Consider the following 10,292-nt stretch of genomic DNA (forward strand, 5'->3'; position numbering starts at 1 on the left):
GTAGACAACCACCACATATATGTCGTATGTATGTCAATATGCATGTATATATGTGTCTATGTATGTGTGTATGTATGTATGTATGTATGTATGTATGTGTACGAACGTGTGTACATATATATGTTTGCATGGATGTATGTAACTTTGTATGTACGTACATATAAATATGCGCGTATGAATGTCCGAATGTATGAATGCGTGTGTTTGTGCGTGCGTAAATATGTATGTATGTAACATGTAATCCATTACAACCCATTGAATGGTTAGGCTGTAGGCTGTTAAATCGACAACTCTACCAAGCCTTGGGAGGGAGGTTTTCGCTTGCCACGCTGCATGATGAAAAACAAAACTTATCTAAGGGTGGATGAACTCAGTCGAGTCCATATCATCTAACAGCTGGGTGTGAGAGAGACCCCCTCCTAGTCTTTGTTTAGATAGAAGTAATCTCACCTTCGACTTCGTTTGCATCCAGTGATGTAGACTGGTTCTTGATTTTGGTCAAATGAATATGTTGTTCAGAAAGTGTGATTAGCCCAGTGCAAGACATTTAATCACTTTCAAAAGCTTCGGGCACATGTGCTGTTTGATTTTTAACATTTCTAGTAACATCTCTACCACGTGTTGCTTAATATTGCTGTGTCGAGAAAGGCAAAACATCCAATGAAAAAATCCATGATGGAATGACGGTGTGCGCCAGTGTGGGTGGTAACTCTTTGAACTCGTATTGCAGGAGGCACTCATTGTTGCCATATTTGTGCAACAGAGTGTAGGTCCTTAGCAGGACTGAAAATTCCTATCCGTACTGCTTATGTTTAAGACAAAAATCAAACAATGTTATTGTTCGAAATCGAGTTGTAGCCATCATTTACCTACCTGCCTGCCTTCCTGCCTGTTAGTCTGTTTGTCGGTCTGTCTGTTTGTCTGTCTGTCTGTGCAACCATTAATCCGGGCACCTTTTTTCTCCCCGTTTTTTCCCCCTCTCTCTCTATCTGTTTTCTCTCCTCATTCCTTTCCTTAGAAGAGCGTAGTCTCAAAACGTCAAAGACTTCTTCCATTTTCCCTTAGTACCAAAGTAATATACCTTGTTTGTTGTTCTCTCACCCGTCTCTCTCTTTTGATTTTTGTCTTTTGTATAGTTTTGCACTATCTATCTATCTATCTATCTATCTATCTATCTATCTATCTATCTATCTATCTATCTATCTGTCTGTCTGTCTGTCTGTCTTTTTCTCCTCTCTTAAATGCATATATGTATGTGTGTGCGCGTGCGTGCAAGTGTGTATGTGTGTGTATACACACCATACACATATACATATATATCACACATTCTTATAAAAGCAACTGTGGCGTTTAGTAACAGAATGTCGTAAGCACCATCCTGGCCATTTTCGAAGTTAGTGTATCGTTTTCTTTGTCTCGACGTCGAGAAACCGAAAAATTTGGGAGGAAGAACCGGTGAGGCTTGCAATAAGGTCGAAAATCCGGCTGAAAAAATTGTACCTTGACGCTGTTGACACGACGCTCGCTCACCCAAACTCGGACCAGAGAGTTTAGTAGCACATCATCGTAAGCACACTCACACACAATCAGTAACTTTGGTGTGGTCCCTGTATCATTTTTCGAGTGTTATGGCTCATTTTCTAATATTCTTCGTTACCATCGTAACGATAATGGGCTATTACCTTACTATCTTGTCTTACTTACCTCTTAAATATACTTACCTTGGTATATTAAAACAGAAACAATACCTTGGGTGAGGGTCTCTGTATGCTTTTTGCTAGGTATTATAGCTAAAATATGCAATGCGATACACCGTTTCATTGTACCCATTTATTCTACAAAATGAGAAAGACGCAGTCATTGTTTAATCTTTCAGATGCAAACATAAATATATAATTTTACATCGGTGAAATGGTTAGAGGAGGTCTTCACGGTCATTTTAAGACCAAAACTAGCTTCCTAACTACATTCCTTGTCGATATATCGTATTCTGAATGTCGCGAAACTTTGTCATTTTCTCGGTTTTTAAGTTGTGGCACTTACGCGGTCTGTTACTAAACGTTTCAATTGAAAGAAAAGAAATTACAAGGATAGAACTATAAAGACAACACCACCACCACCACCACCACCACCACCACCACCAACAACAACAACAACATCAACAACACCGACTAGATCATATTTACATGTTAGAAGTCCACAGTCATGTCCAGTATAATTGTTGGAACATTCGCAGTAATTTGAAGTTGTTAAACACCTTCCATTCTTGGCACACGATACTCCCCAACGTCTACAATCAAAGTCGACTTTCTGAGCTGCAAAAGAAGAAGGACAAGAGAAAGATGATTACAACAAATGTTATTTATTTCATATGTAAAATCATTATTGTAAGACAGACAAATAGATAAATAAACACAAGACACGCATAATGAAATAATAACGAATGCGTAAGTGGTTGGAGGGAGAGTTGCTAGTCACAGTGATGGTTAGCAGGGTTAATCACAATAGTAGTGGCAGGGTGGGGCTGCTAGTTACAATGGCATTGCAAGAGGGAGATGCTAGTTTTAACGGTAACAGCAGGAATGCTAGTCACAATAGTGGTAGCAGGAAGAGATGCTAGTCACAATGGTGGTAGCAGGAAGAGATGCTAGTTACTATGGTGGTAGAAGTGAATTCGTCTCCCAAACTTTAAGACGCTTTAAAAAAATTATAAACAGAAAAACGACAAACAAATAGGACCGCAAACAATTACATTTTAACAAGTAATGTGTGGGGGGATAAGAGAGCAGCTCTTTACTGGAGAAATTGATACAAGAAAAATAGTGGAGGAAAACGATGTGCATTTGAAAGGGAAGCTGGAGGAAGCCCTGACCGATGCGAAGCACGATGAATATTCCATCTAACTGGATAGGCCATGTGGAAGAATATGTTTATCCTTCCGGACCGAAGGTGGGGCAAGAAGATAGACAGAGCTGGGATGTCAATACATCAACCCTCAGAGTTGTGCCATGGTAGATGGGAAGATAAGGCGAGGAGAGAAGCAAAGCTAGGGTATCTCACACACCAGCCCACAGACTTGTGCTGTAACAGATCGAAAGATAAGGCGAAGATCTAGTCGCATCGCAGTAGATGGGGAAAAATCGTGAGGAGATACTGACGTTGACTGTTGGTTGTTATTTCTACGACAGTATGGGTAGGTGGTGAGATCAGGGCTGATTGGCGATAATATATGATAAGGTGGGGGTCCGCATGAACATTTGTGTCTTAGTGAGGTTCAAAGAACACGAGGCTATTTCGAAATTGTATTGCAGGAGCAGAAACGAAGTCAATTTGACTGGCGGTATAGAGCAGAAGGCGTAGTTGCTACACATGCGGAAGTAAAAGCCACATGAGGGTTTTCTGCTTAGAAGTGGAACAACGATGCAAAGAGGGAACAGTCTATAAGTAAAGGCAGCACAACAACAACAAACTCCAGAAGGAAGAGCAAGGCTGCTGTCATTGCTGTTTCCACAATATCGTTGGTCGTAGCTTTGAGGATAGCTAGAAAGGAAACGAAGAAAAGTAGAATGGCATGGTTTTCAGTGCTAGCAGCATCAGGTGCCAGGAAGTAGGGGGCCCGGAAAGGTGTAAATGGGGGAAAATCTCAAGAACTGTAAATACGTGGGGTAATATAGAAAGAATGGTCCTAATCTAAAACATACAGTTTACTGATAATCTTCACAGAAGGGCAAAAGTACGCCTACATGGTTGTGTGGGTCAGTAATGGAATTCATGGTTGTGAGGGTGAGTAGCGAGAAATTGGTGCAGATACTGAATGAATTGAAAAAGTGCAACAGAAAAGTTATATTCATTAAAGTCGAGATTGGCAAGGATTACACCCAGCATAAAAATTATAGACGTTTGTTGAAAACCACACCAGAAATTAATCAACAGCTCAAGAAAGTTACTCAGAAGATGTAGGAGATTTCAGAGTAAGGCTCAAACCGAACATAGTTAGGTTCAGAGAAGCCTATTTGTAAAAGGGAAACCAAAGCGGAAAATGGTCGGGTGCCATATGGTACCCTGATTCAACCATGCTAGCAGGTTTGGCACTTGTGCGTGTGTGGGGCGGGGTGAGTTGCCCATATTTGTTTTGTATACAAAATTTTTAACCAGTCTTGATATATTATATGACAGTTCTCCTACACTACTTGATATCTATCTATCTATCTATCTATCTATCTATCTATCTATCTATCTATCTATCTGTCTGTCTATCTGTCTGTCTGTCTGTCTGTCTATGTGTGCGTATGTATGTGTGTGTGCGTGCGTGCGCGTGTATATACGACGGAGTGCCCAAAAGTAACCGGAAACACTCTCTATGGAACAAGCCAGTTGTAGTTCAGACTTCCGCCGCTAGAAACCACTTGAAGTGACTCTCAGGCATAAGTGTGCCGACCGGCATCTACTAGTGAGGTCGTACTGCTACGTGGTGTGCCATTGTTTTGTAGTGCTTCTCCCTTGTTCGTCAATTTTTGCGATGGCTGAAACGAAGGAACAACGTTCTTCCGTAAAATTTTGTTTCCTGCTGGGGAAAAAGGGCGGCCGAAACAGTTGTCATGCTTCAAATAGCTTAGAAGGACGCTGCCATGATCAAAACACAAGTTTGCGAGTGGTTTCCACGCTTAAAGAATCGTCATTTGTTGCTCGAAGACCAATCTCGTTCACGGTGACCGTCGACCTCCCGAACGAATGAAAACATCCCGAAAATTCATGAACTGATCCTGGAGGATCATCGCCGAACAATTGACGAACTTGTTGATATGATTGGTATGTCCTGGAGCTCCTCCCAACAAATTTTGCGCGAGGAATTGTGACTGAAAAGAGTTGCAGCAAAATTTGTGCCTTGCTTGCTCACAGAAGATCCAAAGCAGTCACGACTGAATGTGTGTTGTGAACTGAAAGAACAGTTGGAAGTTGATCCGGATCTTTTTTCGAAGCTGGTGCTACAATCCGGAAACGAAGCAGCAATCAAGTCAATGGAAGCATTCAATGACACTACGCCTTTAAAAAGCGCGTCAAGTGAAGCCCAATGTCAAGACGATGCTGATTTGCTTCATGGATGCGAAAGGAATTGTCCACACAGAATTTGTTCCTCTTGGCCAAACATTTTACCTGGAAGTTCTGAAGCGTCTGCGAGACGCAGTGAGACGAAAACGCTCCAATCTGTGGTAAAGTGGATAGTAGTGGTTTCATCACGACAATGCGCTTGTGCACACCGCCTTGAGTGTGAGATAGTTATTGACCAAAAATGGCATGACCCCGTTTGCTCACCCTCTCTATTCACCCGATATTGCTCCCTGCTACTTTTTTATTCCCCTGAATGAAAAAAAGTCCTTAAAGGAAAACGTTTTGCAGATGTGGAAGAGGTGAAGAAAAAAAAAAAGACAGAGGCGTTAAAAGGTATCACTTCGCAAAAGTTCCAGCACTACTTCGAACAGTGCAAAACGCGTCTGGACTGATGCATTTCTTCAAATGGAGAATGTTTTAAAGGTGATAAAAGTGTAAACGTGTAAAAGTAAGTAAATAAAATGATATTGCAAAATTTTGATTTCTTTTGGGCACCACCTCGTGTATATGTGTGTGTGTGTGTGCGTGTGTGTGTGTGATTGAATACACACGCGCGTGCATACACATTCGCGCATGTGCGCGTACGCACATATATCCAATGTTATGTGATTCTTTCATTTATATTACACGTAATTTATGTATGCATGTCTGTGACCAAGAAAGAAAAGGTTATTATTATTACTGAGTGATCAGCACACTCCATGAAAGGGACTCGCAGGTACAAATACAAATGGCTGCCCAGCTGACAAGGGTACATCAGGAACATGCATCACAACCGCGTGTGCAACATGATGATCTCATATCAAGATAAACAGCGCATGATCTTGCAAGTGGGGCTCAGTCAGAATTTTTTTCGGATCGAATAGCCTATCCTAGGTCGTTTAAGGATGATGAACGAGACACTCATGTTTCCAGAATTAAGAGCAGAAGTCATGAGAACCACTGCACCGTACTTCATCATCATCATCACTGGATGTTACCGAGACAAAGTTTTGCAGAGAAGTTTTCCGTCTTGTGTGCGGATTATCTTCGAACAGGGGAGGTCAGCAGCTTCCCCTTGCTGGTTTGGCATCTACAGACTAGACTAGTTTCAGGGTGTTGCCCCTTGTCAATGCAGAGCAGCCGAATCCAGCAGACGTCGCTACTGACTATCTGTAGGAAGGTTATTTATCTAATTTCAGTGGAATACATCCACTGGTTTTCAGAAATAGAGATATTAATATTTCTAAGTCTCTCTAAAGGAGACTACGGCAGCGGTACTGGATATTAATAATTATCGCCAAGCCAACATGAAACTAGTCTAGTCTGCAGATGCCAAACAAGAAGTACTGCATGTCGTTTCCAAATTTCTAGAAACATACATACATAACACCAAATATATATGCATACATACATACATACATACATACATAACATCAAATATATACCCATACACATACACACACACATGTATACACAAATATATATAATTGTACATCTATAATGTGTGTATAATAAATAGTTTGATTTGGCTCTACGAAGCATAATGTTTCGCAGGCTTCTAGCAGAAACATAGCTCGTTCAAGTTCAGATTACCTAATGGAGGAATATACATCGGCACTGGATATATATATATATATATATGTATATATATATATACATATATATATATATATGTATGTATGTACATACATACATACATATAGGTATTGTACACACACATATCCATACATACATACGTACATACATATATATACATGGTGCAGTGAATAATTGTTGTCTAAATTACACAAAAATGAAAATAACACTGACATCTCATTTTAACAGATATATTAACCAAAATTACGTAAAAATATCTTGAAATACTAAAGAGTAAATTTATTCAATAAAACCGCCATTGGCTTCAACCACGGCCTCCAGGCGACTTTGGAATCTCCTGTAGCTCTTCTGGACGGTCTCCTTGTTTAAGTTGGTGAACGTTGCTATAATTCTTGCCTACAGTTCATCTTTGGTGTTACAAGGAGTTTTGTTGGTCTCTCGCTCAACTATGGCACACACATAATAATCAGCGGGGTTGCAGTCTGGGGAGTTAGGTAGCCTGATGTTAGGGGTGACGTGGTCACGGAAATTGTCTGATAGCCATGACTGGGGACTCCTGCTTGTGAGGCATGGTGCAGAGTCCTGTTGCCAGACATAGGGTCTTCCAGCAGCCACCCTCTTGACCCAGGGAAGCACTAATCCTTCCAGGCACACGATGTAGGCCTCCATGTCGAGTGTGAGGCTGTGAAGGAAGATGAATGGAGGCATAATGTTGCCATTAGTAGTGATCACTCCAAACACCATGATGTTGATTGGATGTTTGATTTTTATCACTCTCGGTACATGTTTTGAGGATATGGTAAGCCAACGGTTGTTCTGTGTGTTCACCATCTAAGCCTAGCAGACATTTTTCTCGTCTGAGAAAAACCAAAGCATGTTTGGTTGGAGGGAATGCTTGAGTTTTTTCAAAAGCTTCCTAGCGCGTTCTTTCCTCTTGTCTTTGATGGCTTGGGATAAAAAATTGGCCCTTCTTTCTCATCTTGCATGAGGAATACCGAATGTCTTCATGCACTACCTGCCTGATAAGAAACTCTCATGTCCCTGGCGATGGACCTGATTGACTTGGAGGAATTGTTGTCAATCATGGCCTGGATCTCACCAACAAATCCAGGAGTTCTTTTCTTATTAGAACAATCAGAGTGAGTTTTCCGAGTTGCCGTACCTTCGTAATAACCATTAGACTCATCCAACTGTTTCTGAATCCTTTGCATTGTCTTCAGATTGACACCTATGTTCGTATTACAGTTTCCGGCGTGAATGCCAAGCAGTACTGCATGTCGTTTCCAAATTTCTAGAAACATACATACATAACATCAAATATATATGCATACATACATACATAACATCAAATATATACCCATACAAGCACACACACACACACACACACACACACACACACACACACACACATGTATGCACAAATATATATTATTGTACATCTATAATGTGTGTATGATAAATATACATACAAATATGTATTTATATGCATATATTAACATCCTATACATACATACATTCATACATACATACATGATAGTAACATCGATCATCAAAGCAGTTTATCATAGACCAATAGCTGGATTACTACCTCCCACTTTGAAGGGTATGTATTTGCAATCCAGGAACAGGAAATATCAACTACATATCTGATGCACAAAAGAGATAGAGATGCAGGGAAAACCATAAAATGTGACAACCGATGCAAACTTTGTGGAGTTCACACTGAAGATATGCATATCATAAGCAGTTGTCCGAAAATGTCATCACGGTATTATCTGCCGATGAGACATGATGTTATAGCTAGGACACTATATAATGAAATCCTTCGGAAGGATAGCCCCCGAAGATAAAGAAATGAGAAATCACAATATGGTGGAAGCCATAACCACTCATAATAAAAATGAGTACTGGTGGAATGTCCCAGTGAAAACCTCAATAAAATGTAAACACAACAGGCCTGATATAATGATTTGGGATAGAGAAAAGAAAGTGTGCACAGTTGAGGAAATTAGCTACCCAATGGATGTTAACATAAAGCTGAAGATCAGTAAAAAAGAGAACACCAATGCTGAACTATTGAGAAATCTGCAGTTACTCTATCCAGATTACAAGTTCAAGTTTATACTTGTAAATATTGGTACACCGAGATATGTAACACACTACCTAAATACCAATCTTGAGAAATTAGGCTTCTCAAAACCAGAAAGGAGACTGCTAATTCGAAGACTACAGATCCAATCCGTCACTGGAACTGTAAAAATCTGTAAAACTCTCCGGAAGTTTATCATTTAAATATATACAAGCATGTTTAGATATGCAACTATATTCATGAGAATACATACATAAAACATACAAATCTTCACATGCATACATACATACAAACATAATACATACATACATACATACATGCATACAAACAAACAAAAATATCGTGTTGTTGATGTTGAAATTCCAATGAAGGAGTTCTTTCTCTATTGGGAAGAAATCTTGAAATAAACTGAATAATGATATACATACATACATACATGCACATATACAAATTCACACACGAATATATATATGTATATATATATATATATATATATATTTGTTCTTTCTCGAGCCATGCCTGGCTCATAAGGGCCGGTTTCCCGGTTTCATTGGCCTATGGGTTCCCCACCTGAACGGGACGCCGGTCTGTCGCAGGTGAGCTGCTAGATGCAGGAGGAAAGAGTGAGAGAAAGTTGTTGCCAAAGAGTCAGCAGAAGTTCGCCATTACCTTCTGCTGGAGCCGCGTGGAGCCGCGTGGAGCCTAGGTGTTTCGCTCATAAACACACACGTCACCCGGTCTGAGATTCGAAGCTGCGATTCCTTGACCGCGAGTCCGCTGCTGTAACCACTAGGCCATGTGCCTCCACACATATATATAGGATCTTAGCTATCAGTCCAGTGCGCAGGTGCTCGCGGCTGGGGATGACCCAAATAATTCGAAACTGTGTCAATCGCGCGATCCTGTTATTTGCTGGAGGGTAGTAGGGGTTCGGTCCCCCTGCTAGCGATATATCATATAAAGAGGGTGCAGAGCTTTGCACTGATAACCAGCTGGCGGAGAATCTGCCTGGGGTTAAGTTAGTAGTAACATTCAACTGCCACTTTGTTGTGGGAATTCGCTTTACTGTTTATATATATATATCTGTGTGTGTATGTGTCCATAAAACATACGTACACACCTGTGTACATACAAGTGTGTTTGTATGCTTTATCCCACCTTAGAGCAATGTTGTTAATCATTCTTTTACGTCAGAAATATATTAGAATTCTTTAGATACTTACTTTTAATGTTCCCCCACTCATCCTTCCTCCTCTTCTCCTTCTTTTCCCTTCCCACCTCCCTCGTTCTCACCTTCTTTTTCTCTTCCATTGTAACATCTAGTTTAGTCACGTAATATTCTCAATAAGCGCGCGCACACACACATACATATGTATACCTATATCACTGTGTGTATGTATGTCTCTCTCTCTGTGTCTCTCTCTCTGTGTCTCTCTCTCTGTGTCTCTCTCTCTGTGTCTCTCTCTCTGTGTCTCTCTCTCTGTGTCTCTCTCTCTGTGTCTCTCTCTCTGTGTCT

General features: G+C 40.5%; 1 protein-coding gene across 2 annotated transcripts in view; it reads right to left on the minus strand.

Annotated features, from left to right (window-relative positions):
- LOC106868969 (EGF-like domain-containing protein 2) overlaps nucleotides 1–10,292 on the minus strand; it is a 47,083-nt gene that overhangs the window by 26,238 nt on the left and 10,553 nt on the right. For both annotated transcript variants that reach the window (XM_014914448.2, XM_014914449.2), the window contains exon 2: nucleotides 2,187–2,315. In XM_014914448.2, the coding sequence (XP_014769934.1) occupies nucleotides 2,187–2,315 (129 nt within the window). The remainder of the gene's footprint in view (nucleotides 1–2,186; nucleotides 2,316–10,292) is intronic.

This window comes from Octopus bimaculoides, chromosome 17, assembly GCF_001194135.2.
Source record: "Octopus bimaculoides isolate UCB-OBI-ISO-001 chromosome 17, ASM119413v2, whole genome shotgun sequence".
In the NCBI taxonomy this organism is placed as follows: Eukaryota; Metazoa; Mollusca; class Cephalopoda; order Octopoda; family Octopodidae; genus Octopus; species Octopus bimaculoides.